The 20,765-nt window shown below is 36.7% G+C and overlaps 1 protein-coding gene across 2 annotated transcripts in view; it reads right to left on the bottom strand.

Moving 5' to 3' along the window:
* Nucleotides 1-20,765, bottom strand: part of LOC114407022 — a 43,730-nt gene that overhangs the window by 14,343 nt on the left and 8,622 nt on the right. Inside the window, exons 4-13 of one of the 2 annotated variants that reach the window (XM_028369936.1) lie at nucleotides 18,259-18,360; nucleotides 18,005-18,170; nucleotides 17,226-17,324; nucleotides 8,057-8,206; nucleotides 5,627-5,666; nucleotides 5,368-5,425; nucleotides 5,049-5,131; nucleotides 1,572-1,670; nucleotides 1,342-1,457; nucleotides 1,138-1,256 (exon numbers count right to left, since the gene is read on the bottom strand). In XM_028369936.1, the coding sequence (XP_028225737.1) occupies nucleotides 1,138-1,256; nucleotides 1,342-1,457; nucleotides 1,572-1,670; nucleotides 5,049-5,131; nucleotides 5,368-5,425; nucleotides 5,627-5,666; nucleotides 8,057-8,206; nucleotides 17,226-17,324; nucleotides 18,005-18,170; nucleotides 18,259-18,360 (1,032 nt within the window). The remainder of the gene's footprint in view (nucleotides 1-1,137; nucleotides 1,257-1,341; nucleotides 1,458-1,571; nucleotides 1,671-5,048; nucleotides 5,132-5,367; nucleotides 5,426-5,626; nucleotides 5,667-8,056; nucleotides 8,207-17,225; nucleotides 17,325-18,004; nucleotides 18,171-18,258; nucleotides 18,361-20,765) is intronic. The other variant, XM_028369944.1, reaches the window with a different exon arrangement.

Raw genomic sequence — 20,765 nt, 5'->3', positions numbered from 1 at the left:
CTAAATCAATGGTCAAGCAATATTAGACAGGGTTTTGTTTATGAAGTGGGTGATACAAATAGAAGAAACTAGATGTTCTCCTCATATCTAGAATACCATTCATTTCTGGCGTCTAGATATAAGGATTGTATATCCCTTTTGTATTAGTACCTCTGGTACTGCTTCATTTATATATATATATATATATATATATATAATACATTTATTTTGCTGATAAAAAAAATAATATTAAAGGGTCTTGTTGGCAAGTGTTTTAAGGGTACTGATTAAGGAATCAATAAATATATTTTTTTAATTGGAAATAGTGGTGGGAATACATTGGAAATTATGGTGGGGTGTGTTGGTAACACTTATCAAAAAACTTTCCACTTTTGATTCCTTAACCAAAAGGCACTTGTTACCAGTCTCCTATATTAAACATAAGTCTTTCAAAAAAAGATAAAGTAGACTTGTGCCTCGTGTAGAATCTATCTATTTAGCTAAAACATAAGAAACTTAGTGCATATTATTTACATGCACCAGCTTGAGAGGGTATGTTAAAAAAGTAACCCTGTGTAGTAAATAGTAACTACAAGTTTCTGACAGCTGCATATTCGTACTGCACATTGTATGATGCAGTACAGCCTTTATCCTTTACAGATAAGAGAGATGATTTAAAATGCCACTCCAAATCACTCACATTCACAGAAAGGGTTTTCCCCAAAGGTCCTTTCTGGAATTTTAATCAATTGGAATCCAGTAAGTCATATACTTAAGATGGTACTTGTAGCAGCTTGAGGTAAAGTGATGGGCACTGGACAAGTAACTTCCAATTTTAGTAACAGTTTATAACTTGTTTAGAGTGAAGCCTTATAAAATATGTAATTTTATAATTCCAGGAGAAATATTGTCATCGCCAGTGTTCATTTTTGAATGAGTGATGTTGTGTTTTTATTTTTAACAAGTGCTGCATCTTTTATTTCTGAATCTTTTGGATTATACATATATGAGACTGCAATATTTGTATATATATTCTTATACATTTTCTTTTATATATGAGTAGTTAGCTGCAATCCTTGGGGCTTTAACTGTGAGTATGACTAGTATGATTTACAGCTGGATACATTACATGCACACAATCTAACACATCGTTACTACCTGAAGCTGAACCAATTGTTTTTTCCACACTTGGTAAACTTGCTTCTGTACGCACACCTTCTCCTCCAACAGCAGGTCCCCATGAAAAGGGGCCTGCACTTAAATCAATAAATGCCCATCTGGTACAAAAGACTAACGAATGTAAACAGAAAGAGATGTGTATGCCTGAAAATTTAGCATTGTGTGAAGCAAGAGAAATTGAACCTGTCCTTTCCTATCCATGTGTCCGTGAGACATTCTGCTTGAAAACCACTGTAGTCTCCAGATTTTAATACTTTTTCCAGATGGAGCTTCAGATCTTGATCCTTCCCTTTTAGTAACTAAACATAAACAGGGAAGTTATCATGTTTAAGGAAAAAATGTAGGGAATTTTTTTGTAATTAAACCTACTTTCTTTTATGTGGAGAGCGGAGATTTATCTGATGAGTATATACCTGTAAAGCTTTGACCTCAATGATCTCAGCTGTGTCTCTCCCTTGATACAACCTCCCAAAATTATCTAGTGCATCAAGCCAAATATTATACCACTCTATCTGCATTTTGTAGTTGTAGCAAAACAGCAAACATTTCATAAAAATGTACACTGCCTACACCATAAAATCCAGAAAAGAAACCAGACCCAAAATGTAAATGAGCACTGAGCAGGACAACTACGATGGAAATGCTGCTAGCTAGTTTCTCTTTGGCTTCTAGCAAGACTTATACAAAATGAAAAAAAAAAAAGAAACAGACAATTGTTAAACATGCCTCCCATAATTATTAAATATACCTCCTTTTCTTATTTTTTTATTATTAAAATTACTTTTACAGTATAAAGTATTTTTGAAAGGAAATTGGATACAATGCAAGTATATATGGCAATTTGGAGGCTTTTAGATTGCAGGTGAAATGGATATTAAAAGCTGAGAAGTAGAAAAATCAAGACTTTGTTTAATGATTGGTGGGTGGGGCATCATGTGCTGGGTGGGATTATTTACCTGACCTTGTTTCATAAAAAAAATGAAACGGACATTAAAAGATGAGAAGTAGAAAAATCATGACTTTGTTTCATGATTGGTGGGCGGGGCATCATGTGCTGGGTGGGATTATGTATCTGACCTTGTTTTAGACAATCTTAGCAGGGGTGGATTCCTGTAAGGAACTAAAGGAAAAGGGTTGTACATTCTCTCTTGTTGCACTGTCCTAACTTTCGGAAACTTAACTCCGCATAATTTGGCGGTGTCAGTTGTGGGATCCTATCATCCATAAGTGTGAGAGGAAATTAGCAAAATGAAAACAGAGATACATATCTTTTGGGGGGAGAGTTACTTTTATACAGTCAATCTTAACTTCTATTTCCATTTATTTCTTCTCATTTTTCAAGATTCCTAGAAGGCTGGTGGACAGGCTGGAGTGCATACAGCGCAGATTTCTTTGGGGTGGTGGACCTGACCAAAACAAGATTGCTTGGATCAAATGGGAGACAATCTGTCTCCCAAAAGAAAAAGGGGGTCTGGGAATCAAGGACATCAACAGCTTCAACCTTGCACTACTTGGCAAATGAAAATGGAGTCTATTCCAACATCATCAAGAATTATGGGCTAGGTATTGGTGTCAAAGTATGGTGGATGGAGGAGCCTAGATGAAGCATCATGAGATACTAATGATTCCATATGGTGGAGAGATCTAAAAATGGCTCTTCACCATCCGCAACAAGAAAATGCTTTTCATAATGAAATGGTGTGGAGGGTGGGGTGTGGTGATAGAATTAAGTTATGGGAGGATAGGTGGATTGATGGTGAGGCAACATTGTTAGCAAAATACCCTAGGCTATACCTCAATTCCTGCCAACAGAATTAGCTCATTCAGCAGATGGGAGCTCATAAAGATACAGGATGGGAGTGGGACTTCAAATGGAGGAGGCACTAGTTTGACAGTGAGATTACTATGGCTGCTAGCTTCCCAAGTGGCCAATATTCAGCAAAAAGTGCCTATGATGTGTTGAGGGGAGACTTAATAGAGGGGAATGATGCTGAAGTTTTCGAAGAACTATGGAAGCTAAGAATTCCAACCAAAGTTTCAGTTTTTGCATGGAGATTACTTAGAGATAGACTGCCAACTAAATCAAACTTGCGAAGGCGATAGGTGGAAATTAATGACTCAAGATGCCCATTTTGTAGGAGCATAGAGGAGGATGAAGCACACTTATTCCTTCACTGCAGCAAAATTCTCCCTATATGGTGGGAATCTATGTCTTGGGTGAACATTCTTGGTGCCTTTCCACAGAACCCAAGGCAACATTTCTCACAACATGTGTCTGCTGTGGCTGAGGGAATTCGTGTTAATAGATGGAGGTGTTGATGGTTGGCCTTTACATGGTCTGTATGGCAGCTGAGGAACAAGATCATTTTCTCTAATGAGACTTTCAATGGCAATAAATTGATGGAGGATGCCACATTCTTACTTTGGACATGGCTTAGAAATTTTGAGAAAGATTTTGTTTTCTTTTTTTTTTATCGGCAAAGTTAATATTGTATTTATATAAAATGAAGTACCAGAGGTACTGATATACACATATAAGTATACCTTACTGCTGGTTCCACAATCAGACAAACCTAGTCTAAAGGAGAACCAAAGTAAGGATCTAATTGAAATTTACATGTGTTGCACTGCAAACTGTTCTAGCCTCTACTGATACAAAAAACCTTGACTAATACTACTTGACCATTGGTTAAAGTGGATTGTGAAATCTTTTTCAAAACCCCTTAGCCAAGTCCAAATGAGGAAGATTTTGTAATTCATTATAATCACTGGTCATCTAATCTTAGAGCTGCTTTTGTTTATTAGCCGAGAGTAGAAGCCATAGGTTACTGGTAGCTATATCACACTGTTACTACCCAGCTTTTAGTTCCCATCGAGACTGTTGTTAGTCTGATTTATGGAACCAATTGACTGGATCTCTATGTAATCATTGTACCTCTGGTACTTGGATATATATATATATATATATATTTATCTTTGCTGACCAAAAAAAAAAAAAACTCCGCATAATTTGAGCTGAATTTCAGATCATCTTAATAAAATATTTTCCTTATCAAAAAGTATTAATTTTTATCAAGAATCCATTCTCATGTTTTTGAAACCTATTTCTATTTTCTATCTTAATAGTTTTTGTTCCATTTAAGAGTGAGATCTGAGAAAGGTGCGATGGTAAAGGGGAGGGGAAATGAGATGGGAGTATTTAACTAAATTTAATAAGGAAATCAATTAAAGGAGGTATATTTAACAATTGCCAAAGAAATATATCATTAGAGAGAACAAAGGGACTATGGTTCTGTGATATTAAAATATAAATTGGTGGACACTAATAGCCAATTTCGCATACACTAGAGATCAATAAAGTAGGACTTTAAGAGGATTAATAGCTAGTTTTGTAGGTAAATGAAGTGCAAAATAAGTAGAAGTAGAAACTAATGCTAAAGGTGTACCAAATGGATTTGGTACAAATTGATGGATGATGCAATATTCTTACTTTGGACATGGCTCAGAAATATGGAGAAAGATTTTGTAATCCATTTTAATCAATGGACGAGTAACCTTAGTGAAGGCTTTGTAATGAGGAGAGGGCAGTAGATATAGTATCTCAGTAGCCTATAGACTAATATGTAACTAGCTTTTGGTTCTTATCTAGACTGTTTCAAGTCTGATTTGGAACCAATTGACTGGACATTTCCTAATTTGTATTTTAGTACCTCTGGTACTTTCATATATATATATATATATATATATATATATATATATATATATATATATCTTATCTTTGCTGGAAAAAAAAGCTCATCTAATCATGTTAGAGATTTCAAGAGCACATAAACAAAATAAACATTAATGAACATCTAAGCATTCACCATACAAGGAAATGAAATACTTACAATATCAGTGTCCTCGGTTCTTGTCCATGAAAATTTCATCATTGGATGCTTTAAATACAACGGTCGTTGAATCTTAGTAAGAGCTGTAGAAAAATATTAAGTACTTTATGAGGGGTGCTGAGTAAAAGAAAGAAGAAATGAAGAGGAACTTCAAACATCAACTGTGGAAGTAGATCAGAAGTAATAAAAATTTGAAAAAGCATTGCTGTTATGGAAGAGGCATTTGTGGTGTTAATTTTCAAGATAGATGATGGAAAATCAGTTGGTTTTCTACACTGTCAAGATATTGTATAGTTGAACTTGTATATTTCTACCATACCGAGAATATTTTCAGGAATGCCTTCTGGCTGAAGAAGCTTCATTTGCAAACTCTTATTCTGCATGATATGGCAGCTGTTAGTTTTGGCACTGAAGTCATTGATAGAGCAGAGAGAAATATTTAGCAATTAGTTTTTGCAAGCAATTATTCCATAAACTCAGCAGAAGAATGCCCAGCATAGTATGATACATTTTACCAATGAAACAACCAAATCACAATAATAGTGTACTTTTTAAAGATAAATGACAGTTTTCTGTACCTCCTTTAGCAAGTTTATTTCGGGCTCAGATAAACCTCTCCTGAAATATTTTGCAAATAAATAAGAGAAGCACGACACAGTTACAAAAGCATGGCCAAAACAGATCATTTTGATAGATACCCATCAGTTAAGATAGCAAATTATTTTTTTTTTTGGAAGGCATAATGTATAATATATTATTGAGATAAACATAACAGTACAAGTGGTACTGAATGATAAGATAATACAAAGCACCTCTGGTGCTGCCTCCCAAAAATAAAACCCAAACTAACCCATCAATAAAGCCATATCCACATAGATTAACCAAAGTAATCCTTTATATTAGATGACCAGTGATTAAAGCTAGTGTTGAAGCCTTTTTCCCTAGCTTTTAGCCAAGACCAAGCTAAAAACATAGCCTCTTCCATGACTTTTGAGGAATCAAATTGTTTTCCTTGAAAGATGAGGGTATTCCTATGTTGCCAGATAGTACTAGTTAGAGCCACCCACCACCCACACCATCTGCTATGATTTATATTAGCTCCAAATCCTTCACAAAATTGTGCTAAATGAGTTGCTGGGATAATTGGGAGAGGTCCTACAGCCTGTACCCATGTCATGGATTCCCACCACAGGGGCAGTGTCCTTTGGCAATTAAAAAATAGGTGACCCACTTCCTCTTGCACTTGACCACAGATAGCAAATTATTTTGATTGTCATTTGCAATAGATTTGGGGCATTTGGGCAATGGGAGATGCAGACAATAAAAGTTCTGCAAGTTAGGCCTTGTATTTAGGGCAGCATTGCAGAAATCCCTTATTCTTTCTAATAAGATATCAGGTTTCTATCATATATTTTATAATTTATAATAATATATATATATAATATAAAACAAATATGATTCAAAGTATGTATAAAATTGTCTCAGATAAGGAAGAAAAAGCAAAACTATTTCTGGCACAATTAAAATTATAAAATATTCATACTTATTATGATATCCCAAACATTTTTATATAATTATTAATGGACTTTCGCTTTCATTTTAACAAGAGAATAGTAAGCTGGAGGATCAGTAATCCTCATAAAAAGAGAACAAAACAACAAATAAAACTATTTCCTATATTTGTTTGCATTGTATAAACAGACACATGTTGCTTCACACAGTGGAGATTCTTTCTATGGATAAAAGAAGAAAATTTATTGAATGAGAAATAAAAAATCAAGTAAGCCAAGATCACAGGTTCAAACACACCCCTGTAAGTCTGAGTATCTGACTCCAACAAAAGAAACTGGGTCTGAATGAAGAACATAGTGAATAGACCCTCCATTTCAAACAAAAAATAAAAGATCCAAAGAATTAAGAAAAACAAGCAAACCAACATCACAGGTTCAAATACATAAACACCATTTGTTTACACGTGACATTTGGGACAAAATAAGAAAAGTTGTTTTGAATGAATGTGTGAAATGAAGAAATGGTTTTGGCATAATTTGCTATAATAAAGTCCCAATCAAACTCAATTATTTCAATGAAAAGTAACCGGACAGATGTGAGACTAGCAATGCTCTATGATAGGAAATGTGTATACTGATATCATCAATGTAGAAGGTTGACAACTCAACATTCTTTGCAGTGAGATGTTACATAGATTCCAGTGAATCATACATATTCATTGATCACAAGAATGGTGTTTCCCCTAGTTCTTGACCTAGTGAATAGTGATTTCAATGAAAATTGTAGGCATTGCATTTTTTCTACCATCTTGATGTGTAGGCATTGCATTTTTTCTACCATCTTGATGTGCATTTTCGCAATGGACATGCTGTGAAGACCCTACTTGTTAGTCATCAAGGAACTCAACTTAGCTGAATGATCAATGAATTGAGCCATATGCTCCTTCAACATTGAGTTATGTGGCCTTGCCAATTAATCCTGAATGTGCAGCAATATTTCCTAATTTTTGAGAGAGGACTCAACAGCATCTACACAAGCATTGATGGCACCATACATTTGTAATGCCATTCTAGTTTGCATGCACTAACCATATTCTCCCAAAGCCTTTGAACAAAAGCACAAAATTGATTTTAACAAAAATATGTATAGTTTGCATTATATGAAATTGAGTATAGAAAATATAGGAAACATAAGAGCAAAAGCTCCCTATCTAAGCAATGGCATCCTATACCCCAAGCAATAACTGCAAACTATAATCCAAAAATGTGAATTCCTTTATGAGAAACATTCCCTTTAATCAGATCAAATTTGTTTTCTCTCTCCATAACTGATTTCCCTCCCTCATACAGTAAAGAGACAACTACTTTGGGACTTGAATTTAGGTCTACAAGAATATACTCAAACTCATCAGTTTGAACTGTGTACATATCCATGATTCCATAAGAGGTGACATTCTTGGATTTTATAATAAATGACAACATTTTACAAATACTTACCGATATCCATATTTAGGTTTCTTCTCATCACGCTTGGGATTTAATATAAAAATATTATATGCATTTTCAAGTTGAAGGTATTCAACCAGGCTAGACAAAAGACCGTCTAACATGTCCACATCTACTTGCCAACCACCACTGTTATTGTCCCTGCAAAGAAGAATTTGGGAGAATAAGAGAAAGCAAGAAATTCAAAACAGAAAGCAAAAGAAGCCACTTTATGTTCCTAAGGTAGGATTAGGTTCGACTTCTTTGGAGCTTCGAAGCTACTTTGAAGCTGAAGTTAGAAGTCTATCTAATCTAATGTATCCCAGTGCTTTGCTCCTCGCTATGCGAAGGTATGGGATCATTGTACGCTGTCTTACCTTTTCGTATGCAAAAAGGCTGTTTTGGATTTAAACTCATGACCAACCAACCACCAAGGTGCAACTTTACCGTTGAACCCTTCAAGTTAAAAGTAAGAGCCTTAATTTTAAAGTTATTTGGTAATTATATTCTTCTTTAAGCTTGAAAGTTACTTTCAAGTTAAAATTTCTTAGGTAGTGTGTTCTTAGATCTTGAGATTTGAAATAAAGAAGAAAAAGGAGGAATAGATGGGTTTTGCTCTTGAAACTAGCTTTTTAAAAGGATATTTTTTCAAAGTGTTCTTTTTTTTTTTGAAGGGCCACAAAATATTATATATATATAATTTCAAAGAAACATAGCAGCACCAGAGGTACTGCTGGTGGTTGATACATCTGAGAACATAGGAAAATAAAAAGCCCAAAAAACAAAACTGAGAAACTCAGATACACCTTTCCCATACATAACAGAAGAAATTCAGTTAGCCAAAGTATCGCACTATATTGGACGACCAGTAGTTAAAGGAGTCACTAAAGTGCCTGTCTCTGGTTTTTAGCCAAGACCACAACAGGAATAGGGAATCTTCCATCACTTTTGGAGGATCGAAACTCTTGCCTTGGAAGACCAAAGAATTCCTATGCTGCCATATTGTGGAAGTTAAAGCAATCCACCAACAACGCCGGCGAGTTTGGTTAATGGCAGTTCCAAAACCATCACAGAATTGAATGAAATGATCTGCTGGGGATGCTGCTAAGGGACCAGCCATCTTAATCCAACTCATATATTCCCACCATAATACAGTAGTGACTTTACAATGAAAAAACAGGTGACCAGCCTCCTCTTGATGAGATCTACATAAAGGGCATGTTTGATCTGGAATGGATACATTTCTTTTTAAAAGATTGTATCTAGTGGGTAACCTGTTTTTTAAAATTCTCCAAGCGAAAACTGCAGCTCTTGGGGGGATGTTAAGTCTCCAAAACAAGTTGTAGATATTTGGTTGAGGAATATCTCTGTTAACAGAGATTAGCAGTCTGTAGGCTGACTTAGAAGAGTAGATGCCCGAAGGATCTGCTGACCAACGCAAGGAATCCTTCACATGAGGTTGGATCTGGACATTACTGATCAGCTCCATGAATGTCACAGCTTCTGCATGTTCATGATCAAAGAGGTTTCTTCTCCATTTTAAATCCCAGCGCCATGTACCATGGGATAAGCTACCCATATCGCAAATCTTACTATTCTGCTGTCTGCTGATGAGGAACATCTGATTAAACTGCTGATCCAGGTTAGAACCAGTCCCCAACCATTTGTCCTTCCAGAAATTAATTAAACTCCCGTCCCCTACCTTCCACTCCATGTGCTGGATAATAGGGCTAAATTCAGGCTGCTTAACTAGCTTTCTGAGGTCCTTCCACCATTGAGAATGCCAAGGCCTGTCTCTGCCATTAATTAGATCTGTCCAGCCCCCGTATTTGGATGATAAAGTTCGAACCCAAAGCTGATCTTGGTTAGAAGATAAATCCCAAATCCATCTTCCCAACAAGGCTGCATTGAATCTATTAATATCCTTGATCCCAAGGCCTCCAAACTCCTTGGGGAGGCATATATTGTTCCAATTTACCCACGCTATTTTCTTATGTTCAGAATCCCCCCCCCCCCCCATAGAAAGTTCCTTTGCAAGGAAATCACTCTTCGGGCCACCTTATGGGGAATTTTGAAAAAAGACAAGAGATATATAGGAAGAGCAGTGAGGACAGAATTAATCAAAGAGACCTTCCCAGCCATAGATAAAAATCTCTGATTCCACTTGGACAGCTTTGATTCAAATTTTTTGATGAGAGGTTCCCACACCATCCAGCTAGAATGCTTAGCCCCTAAAGGAATCCCCAGGTACAGAAAAGGGGTCTCCATGGTTCTGCAATTAAGGAACCGAGCTGCCTCTTGAACCCAATTGGAGTGAGCCCCGAAAATTCCAACACTGCTTTTGGAGAAGTTAATCTTCAGCCCTGATGCCAATTCAAATCCTCTAAGCATTGTCTTCATAGCAATTACGTTGTCCCAAGTAGCTTCTCCCACAAAAATGGTATCATCCGCATATTGCAGAATATTTATTGGGACCTTCTGCTTCCCTACCAGGTAGCTGCTGTAAAGGCCTTTGTTCAGAGCTGTCCTCATCATACCATTCAAACCCTCAGCCACAATGTTAAAGAGTAACGGGGCTAAAGGGTCCCCTTGCCTCAAGCCCCTTGTTGGAGCAAATTCTTTTGAGGGACTGCCATTTATAAGAATGGAAATAGTAGCTGATTGGTTGCAAGCCTTAATCCATCTCCTCCATTTGAGGCAGAATCCCATTCGCTCCATCATATAGTCCAAATTCTTAATTAAAAAAAAGCTGCATTTTTAAATTTTGTTTTTCTTAAAATTATGTTTATCCTAGTTTCTCCTTTTAAAGAGAAAAGAAGCTCAAAGTAAATTAGGCCAACCCCTGCCTAACCATGTAGAGTGGAAAAACAGAACAATTAGAATGAAAACCCCTTTACAAGCTTTAAAGACTATCCACTTGATCAAGGTATACCTATAACTAAAAAACTATTAGGGTATATATGTAAATAACCAGTTATTCAACTGGAATCAATTAGTTAGTTATTGATGGAACATGTAACAAGTTATGAAGATAAAGAGGAAAACTAGGATTAGTAGGGGACTTAAAGAAGAAGACCAGAACCAAGAATTTTTAAACCATCACTATTACCAATATAAATCTTATCTGGTCCATCAAAGTGACCAAGCTGATGAATATTTTGTGGTTCTCCAGTCACATGGAATGAAGCTCCCGAGTCTGGGATCCAGGTTGAATTAGCATTGTCCTGAGCAAACGAGTTAGCTAGCATATTGCACTAGGAGTAGCTTGAGTAGAAGCAGGTTGATTCTGACTCTTGGTGTTTGCTGGATTAACCCAAGTATTAGGCTTCGAGTTAGCCTGACTGTGAGCTACTATACTGCACAGGTTGCAGTGTAGCAGGATCATACAACACCAGAGATTCATGAGGCTGATAGGTGGTGTCAGATCTGTAATAACAGATATTAGAAGTATGGCCATATTTGAGACAGATCTATGACTGAAAATTAGCAAACCGGCCACCATGACCTCGACCAGAACCACCACCATGGTGGCCGCCATCGTGATCAGAGTAGCTACTATGACCAGCAATTCCACACATGTAAGCACTATGATCATGCGAATTTGAAGAATTAGGGTTCGCACATGATTGAGTGCAATTCACTGAGGGAGAGAACGATCTCTTGCTAAATCGATTGGATCACGACTCATGTGCGAGTAACAACACTTTGACCTCCGTGACTGGAGGAGTCTCGAACTTGCTTTCAATAACAGAGAATACAATAGCATAGTCTTGTGGCAGTCCTTCCCAAATCGAATCAACATATTCTTCATGCTGAATTGGACTTCCAGCACTGGCGAGCTCATCAGCGATGTTCTTGATCTGGCTCAAGAACTTGCACATGGTTTTGCCTTCTAGAGAAGTGGTGTGCAAGTCTGTTTGAAGTTGACAAGCACAAGCTTTCATTTGAGTGAAGAAATGTTTATGAATCTTATCCCACACCTGATACGAGTGGATCGATCCAAGGACATGAGATAAGATCGACTCAAAAGCATCGATTGAAGCCAGGTAGGTAGCATCTAATCTTGAACTTCCCACGCCTCATAAGCTAGATTTACATTTCCGACGTCATGATCTTTCACCGGAGAGAAAACGAGGAGGAATCGAAGGGTTCACAACAAATTATTGAAGCTTGTGAGACTTAATCACTGGCTCGATTTGCTGTTTCCAGTGAAGGTGGTTCGAATCATCAAGCTTTTCAGCAATGAAGTTTGGAAAGGATTGGGGTGCGAAAGGGAGGGAATTGGAATTGGCCATGGATGAAGAAACCTAGGGCTCACAATACCATAATAGAGTTTCTGAGAGTGAGAAAAATTGAGAGAGAATTTAGAGAGATAAGAATGGAGTCTAATGTTTATTCATTGCTCAAATGAGAAAGGGTTACAGATTGAGTTTATATAGGCTCTCAGTACAGCTGTAACTAACTGTTAACAGTTAGTACCTACACTAAGCAATGTAACAGATTCACTAACTGATTCCAGTTGAATAACTGGTTATTTACATATATACCCTAATACTATCCAGTTTCATGTTTTGATCAACTAGCTCAGTTATTGGATTGCCTTCAGAGTACCAAGTTGTTTGATGCATAGTTACTAGTACCACAGGAGGCTTACATATGTGGTATGACCATATGAGAAAAGGAATGAAGCATCTCACTCAAAAGGATAGCATATCCTAAGTGTTGACTTCTTTCTTATGTTCTAATTTGCTAATTGAATTATCAAAAACTTATATTTAATCAAATTATGTGTGTAGCAAATTAACAGGTACTCACAAATCAGTCAACAACAACAACAACAACGCCTTATCCCACTAGGTGGGGTCGGCTACATGGATCAACTTTCGCCATAATGTTCTATCAAGTACCATACTTCTATCCAAACCATTAATCTGCATTATTTGTTAACTCATAGTGAATGAGGATAAGTTTATAGATTCAACAGTGAAATTAAAACTATCCATTGCCTAAATTATAGTGTCAAATCTTGCAAAAGTTTAACAATAAGAATATAACTAAACAATCCTTACGTTTATATATTTCAAATATAGATATAACATCAATTTTGATGCACATCAATGTGATAGGCTTACGATAGTAAAATGGGTATATGTGAAGAAGGGGGGGGGGGGGGGGGGGGGGCGGTTAATGAATAGAGGAAACTAATTGAAGAATGTAAATAGACTACCTATAAATAGAAATAACAGGGGAATCAGTTAGGAGTTTGGACACAATCAATAGTTAGTTAGGAGAGGAGGGTGCTCTTGAAGTCACCCTAGGGATACACTTGTACTCATGTGGTCTCATTAACCTCATTCTACTGAATAAGAGTTCTTGGATTACTTTCTTGACCTGATTCTTCATTCTGTTCTGTTTCCATTTCCTTGATACCATTTGAGTTCATCACAATGAAATACTAAATAGTTAAAGATTGATGTAAAATTTTATACATATAATTTATATGATAGGGACTTTCTATTCAACAATGGGTGGGTTTTATAAAATAGTTATTAAGTAAAATTTCATTGAATGTCTAAGAAAGGTTTTGACTTACACGAATAGTAACTGATCCTCCTTAATATAATAGTAAATATAAAGAAAGCATTTAAAAATTTAATAATAAAATAAAAAGACAAAAAAAAGGGCAAAGCAATTTTCAATTAAGAATTGATTTTGAATTAAAGGGGCATAATTATTTTATTGATAAGATGTAAATATAAACAAATTATAATGGGGAAAAAGAATTTGAGCAAATTAGTTAATGGGTATGCACTTTAATAAGCAGTGTGTGTATAGTATTTTAGCTGTGCATTGCACAGGGTAAATGTTAATCTTTATATGATTAAAATTTATATTAAATAAATATCTTTAATATATAAATTTTATTATAATTAAAATTCATAATAAAAATAAATATTTTGAATTTATGATAAATAATTTAAATTGTGATATAAGATTATTTTTAACTATTGAAATTGAACTAAAGATAATAGATGGTAGATTGAAAGGAATGGATGTAGAGAAGATATAGAGAGAATCAGGACTTGTAGTATTGAAGGAAGAAGAAAATACAAAGCCACTGAAATCTCTTACAAGAGCAGTATTTATACCGCTGAGATTCAGTTATAACTGTCAACTGATTAAGGATTCTGTTTGCAAATGCAAAATTGGACTGATGCTACATCTGGAAGCTCAGAAATAGCAGTATTCAGTTATAACTTGTAGTATCTGGAAGCTCAGAAATAGAATTCTGTTTGCAAATGCAAAATTTGATGCTAATCGGCTTTTTGAAGATGCTATTTTTATAGTCTGGACTGGGCTTAGACATTTTGAGAAGGATTTCACAATCCACTTTAATCAGTGGTCAAGCAATATTAGACAAGGTTTTTTGCTTTTGCAGAGGGTAGTACACACAGAACAGCAATAGATGTACACCACACAAGTAGATCCTATTTGACTACTTCTGCACTACATATAATACTCAATACTCTTTGTAATTAGTACCTCTGCTACTCTATTTCATATCAATACAATTAACTTTGCTGATCAAAAAAAAAATTCAGCAAATGGGCAGTTTCATAGATGAAGGATGGGAATGGGACTTCAAATGGAGACGCGAACTCTTTGATGGCGAGATGGATACGGTTAAGGTTCTTAGAAGATTTAGAAGGCACCAGCATTCACCCGGATTGAGAAGATAAGTGGATTTGGAAGGAAGATGCATCGGGTGTATACACAACCGGGAATGGGTATAGGTTGCTCATGTCAGATCAAACTAATGAAAATCAGGATGGTGCTTTTACAGAGCTGTCAAAGGTCAAGGTTCCTAGTAAAGTCGCTTTCTTCACTTGGAGACTAATTAGGGACAGATTACCAACTAAAATCAACCTACGCAGGAGGAATGTGGATATACATGATCCCACATGCCCATTCTGCAAAAATAAAGAAGAGGATGCAGCACATCTCTTCTTTAGTTGCAGCAAAATCATCCCGCTTTGGTGGGAATCATCATCGTGGACAAACATCTCAGCACCACTTCCACAGAACCCGAGAATGCACTTCCTCCAGCATGTGGTTGGGAAAGAAAATGGTAACAACTTTCAAAAATGGAAATGCTGGTGGATTTCCTTGACTTGGAGTATTTGGCAGCATCGGAATAAGATTTTTTTTAGCTCAGCAAAAGTAGATAATTATATTATATGCAGAGTACCAGGGGTACTGAAAATACATATGTTGAAGGTATACACAGCTGGTCCCTAATACTTTCGTAAGGTTCATATTTAGGACCAGCTAGGCCCAATCCTAGGATTACACCAGACGTGCGTCTACTACAGAGAATCCTAGCAACTACCCTCCTTTCCTATTTACCCAAAGGTTTCTCTCAGCAGAGAGGACCACTAATTGTAGTGTAGTGTAAAATCTTTCTCCATGGCCTTCAGCCATGACCATAGTAGGAGAAGTGCATCATCCAGCATTGGAATAAGATTGTTTTTGAAGAGGAAAATTTTAATGATAGTAAGCTGTTGGAGCATGCTATTTTTTTTTTTTTATCAGCAAAGATAAATATATTAATAAAAGTACCAGAGGTACTGGGTTACACAGAAGCAAAAGCCATCAGTCTCCTGGTTCCCAAATCAGACTATATGCAGTCTCTATAGGAACCAGAGACTGGATAAGAATACATATTGTAGTTGCTACTAATAAATCTATCTATCTGGACTACCCTTCTACTGAATAAAAGCTGATGGTAAGTTTGACGACCAGTGATTGAAAGGGATCACAAAATTCTCCTCAAAAGTTCTCAGCCAGGTCCATAGGAGTAGAATGGCATCCTCCAGTATTTTGTTGCCATCAAAATTTTCCTGTGAGAAAATTATCTTATTCCTCTGCTGCCACACAGCCCATGTAAGGGCCAGCCACCAACACTTCCATCTATTTTGTCGGATTCCTTTAGCCATAACTGCAGCATGTTGGGAGAAGTGCTGCCTTGGGTACTGCGGACTGACCCCTAGAATGTTCACCCACGCCATAGATTCCCACTACAAAGGCAGGATTTTATGACGGTGGAGAAACAAATGTGCTGCGTCCTCCTCAACCCTCCTGCAGAATGGGCAAGATGTATTATTGATTGTCACGTTTCTCCTTGTCAAATTTGACTTAGTTGGCAACCTATCTCTAAATAGTCTCCATGTGAAAACAGCAACTTTGGGTGGGATTTTTAACTTCCATAGTTCTTCAACTTTGGAGGATGCTATATTTATCTACTTGGCTAAAAAATCTGGATAAAGGTTTTGACATGCCATTTCATCACTGGTGCAGCAACATGAAGGAGGCCTTTATGTGATTAGGGTGGGATAATTATATAAGTGGGGGTAACTGTGAGATAAGTATAATGTCAGAACTATGGTTTTTTAATTCATGTTGTAAACTATGTATTAGGACACCATAGTCCTACTCAAACTGGCCACTGTGTAACCCCTTCAGTACAACTTGTACTGTTTAATATATAATATAATACTATTTTTGCTGATTAAAAAAAATTAGTTTTTTGGCAATGCTTTCGTCACTAGGTAGCACATGCACTTCATCTCCATTTCAAGTAATAGAGGGAGTCAACAATTTTCCAGTATCAGAGCTACCTTTCATCTATTCCATTGCTCTCATTAGTGTGCCACATTTGGTTATCCATTTTGGGCATTGCAGCAAACCGGAATATGCCAGAATACCAAAATCTAGGACACACGGCATTGAATATAGTTCATAGGATTGGTGAGCAAATTAGGTAACTATTGTTCTGTAAACTATATGGTGGAAGCGAAATCTAAGAAATTTAGCACTGGAGGCAATCAATAAACAAGCGAGAAATTTTAACCCCTTCTCTACTGGTCTAAATTTTGCAGCATTCAAATGAAATGAGCAATCACTTGTTTTAGTTTCTATTTACTCTTTCTTTGATTATCAGTTCTTCTGTTAGGTGGTCTACCTCTTAGATATCCTACACACATGAACTCTAACTTGTGCATCTATTTATGCACTTTACCTATCATATAAGGAAAAGGAAAGAACACAGATGTTCAAAGAGAACTCATAATGGTTCAAATAATATGTAATCTAATTGAAGAAAAAATTTAATTTAATTTACCGGCTCCCAACTGGATCATCCTTGCGGCCAAACACATTTATGGCATGCTCAATTATGGAAGTAACCTTCTCTCCCATTTCAATAGCATGAACAGAAAAACTGCACAAGAATGTCCACTGTCAGAGAAACAAAGATAGTGCAACTTTTTCTCACAGAAAAGAAATTCCAAGAATAAACGAGGAAAAAGTTTATATTAGATTTGCATTGGAGTCACCACATCATATGCCTCCAATCAAGAGGGCTCAAAGAAAAACATATAGAAGTGTTATTAACAGGGGTTGGAAAATACTTCAGAGCCAATATTCAAATTATGTTTGTTTAAGTTGATTCAGAAGAATTTCTCATGCTCCTTCTATACACTTCTCTTCATTCTCCAAATATATTCTTTTATTAATAAAAATAAAATGCTAAATTAAGTGAAAGATAAAATCACAATCAAACTGATCAGATGAGAAGGTTTAGTTTTAAATTCATGTATCATGGCCACGAGACTATGAATGAAGCCATTGAAGGCCATGCTAGTTCTCTTCTGAGAAAGAAGCAAGTGTAAGCTTTGGGTTTCAAAATTCAGTTTAGCCAATTTTCACTTCCATCCTTACATTTGGCTCAAGGATTTATGATGAAAATACTCAAATTTGATGCCAAATCAGTCTGTGTTTCTCCACAAACACCTTTATCTGTCAAAGGTTGTGTTGAAACTTAAAACTGATATCCATTTCAGAAAAGAAAATGAAAGAGTTACTGGTGTTTTTTGGGGGAGTTAGGATAGAAAGTGTTACTTGTAATTTATGTGACTAACGACAGGAAGGTGGTGCCATCGCATTTTATCCATGTTGGTTTTGTAAAATGGAATTAGAACTTCTTCATGTCGAATCCGAGTGTGTTCAAAGACATGATCAATTTTTGTAAACCAACGCTCAATTTCTTCTGGAAGAAGCTTGAATTCTGAAAGACACGAAAAGCACTATAGAATCCACTATACCAATAAAACAAAATAACCATAGACAAGATAAGTTAGTTTTCAACTATGTACCATGGCTGCCCTTCCCTTCAAATCCTATAAATATAAAATTCATAGGAACTGGAAGGTGGACGGAATCAACTTCCTGAAGCTTTAGATAGTTAGCAATGTTACCTGAAATATAAAAAAATTATTTTAAGAAAACTATAGGTGCTATATTTTCAAAATAAACTGCACAAGCTTTAGCCAATCCTTGCCCTAAAATTTAGTTAGAGCCTATTTAGGGGTCAAATTATAAAGGGATATGTGAACAGGATAACAACATGATAGGATGAGAGCATAGTAAGTTTTAATCATGTCCAATGTTTGGTGAACACTAGTCGCTAGATAACATTGTCGTGTTATTCTGTCCTATGTTTGACACGGACCAAATATTTTTTTTTTTGGAAGGCAAACATAGATATATATTATTAATAATTAATAATATCAGATCAGTACCAGAAGTACTGATGAATTACACATAAGGACAAAACACTAAGAGTGTCGCCTCCCAACCAAAACAAGCCCCCCAAAAATCCACTACAAAGGATAAAATATCCATCCCAATACAGATATATAATAACCCAGCCCATATCTTAAATCAACTAAAATAAGCCACAAGATTAGAAGACCATTGGTTGAAAGAAATGCTGAAGTGTTTCTCTCTGGTCTTTAACCATGACCAGTTGAGGAATAAAGCATCCTCCATCACTTTAGATGGTAGAAAGTGATTACCCTCGAAAACCAACTGATTTCTATGCTTCCATATAGAGTTAGTCAGAGCTACCCACCATCCATATCGACAAGATTGATTTTGCCCTACAGCGAAGCCCTCACAGAATTGAATAAAGTGTGCTGCTGGAGATGATGCAATGGGGCCAACCATCTGATTCCAGCTCATAGATTCCCACCACAGCCCTAAGGTCATTTCACAATTGAAGAACAAGTGATCCACCTCCTCTTGAGCATTCCCACACAGAGGGCAAGAAGTGTCCTGCATCTGCACGTTTCTACGAAGGAGATTTCCTCTAGTGGGCAGCCTATCTAGGATAAGTCTCCAAGAGAAAATCGCAGTCCTTGGGGGTACATTCAGATTCCATACAATCTTCAAGATGTTGGCCTCCATAATTGGGGTGCTGGTCTTCAAAAGTCTGTAAGCAGACTTAGTAGAATAAATGCCACTGGGATCAGCTTTCCAAACTCGAATATCCTGCATATGAGGCTGGATTTGAATACCAGTAATTGCTTCCATGAATGTGACAGCTGTATGCTGCTCATAGTCAAATAAATTTCTTCTCCACTTCAAGTCCCAACACCACTTGCCTTGGGAAAAGATTCCCATGCTGGATATGGTATTGTTCTGCTGCTCATTAATCAGGAATAGCTGATTGAATTGCTGTTCAAGATTATAATCTTCCCCCAACCAATTATCTTTCCAGAATTTTATTTTTTCCCCTCTTCCCACCCTCCAAACCATCTGCTGCTGGATAATACTGAACTCAGGCTGTTGATATAACTTTCGGAGGTCCCTCCACCAATGAGACTGCCAAGATTTATCCCTCCCACTGCTAAGATCTGACCAACCACCATATTTAGACAATAAGATTCTAACCCACAGCTGATTATGATTAGAAGATAAAGCCCATATCCATCTACCCATCAGAGCTGTATTGAATTTAGAAATATCTTTGATTCCTAGACCCCCATCCTCCTTAGAGAGACACACTACTTCCCATTTTTATGCCCTTGAACACCCCCCCATAGGAAGTTCCTTTGCAAGGAGACAAGCTTGAGAGCTATTCTTCGAGGAAGCTTGAAAAAAGATAAGGTATAAATAGGGAGGGCAGTGAGAACAGAATTGATGAGAGTAACCTTTCCAGCCATGGATAAAATTTTCTGGTTCCATTTAGACAATTTATCTTCATATTTCCTGATCAGCGGTTCCCACACCAAGCTGCTGGTGGACTTTGCCCCAATGGGAATGCCCAGATAATAGAAAGGAATCTCCATATGCCTACAGTTCAAAAATTCTGCTGCCTCATGAATCCAGTTGACCTCAGCTCCAAAGATCCCGACTTGACTTTTTGCAAAGTTAATCTTCAATCCAGATGCCAATTCAAAACCCCTCAGCATAGACTTCAAAGCAATAACATTATCCCATGAAGCCTGCCCCACAAAAACTGTATCGTCGGCATATTGCAGAATATTAACCTGCTCATTTTGCTTCCCTACCTGAAAACTTGTGTACAGATTCTTCTCTATTGCAACCCTCATCATTCCAGTTAAGCCTTCAGCCACTATGTTGAAGAGCAAGGGGGCTAGGGGATCCCCTTGTCTCAAACCTCTAGTGGGAGCAAACTCCTTTGTGGGGCTGCCATTTATTAGGATTGATATAGTGGCAGATTGTAAACAGGCCTTGATCCATTTTCTCCATGTAGAATTGAACCCCATCCTATCCAACATATAATCCAGGAAAGACCATGAAACAGAATCATACGCTTTCTCGAAGTCTACCTTAAAAATCAAAGCTGGCTTCTTAC

This window comes from Glycine soja, chromosome 1 (assembly GCF_004193775.1).
Source record: "Glycine soja cultivar W05 chromosome 1, ASM419377v2, whole genome shotgun sequence".
In the NCBI taxonomy this organism is placed as follows: Eukaryota; Viridiplantae; Streptophyta; class Magnoliopsida; order Fabales; family Fabaceae; genus Glycine; species Glycine soja.
Note: the sequence above shows the minus strand (reverse complement) of the source record. Positions and strands in the feature narration are given on the sequence as shown.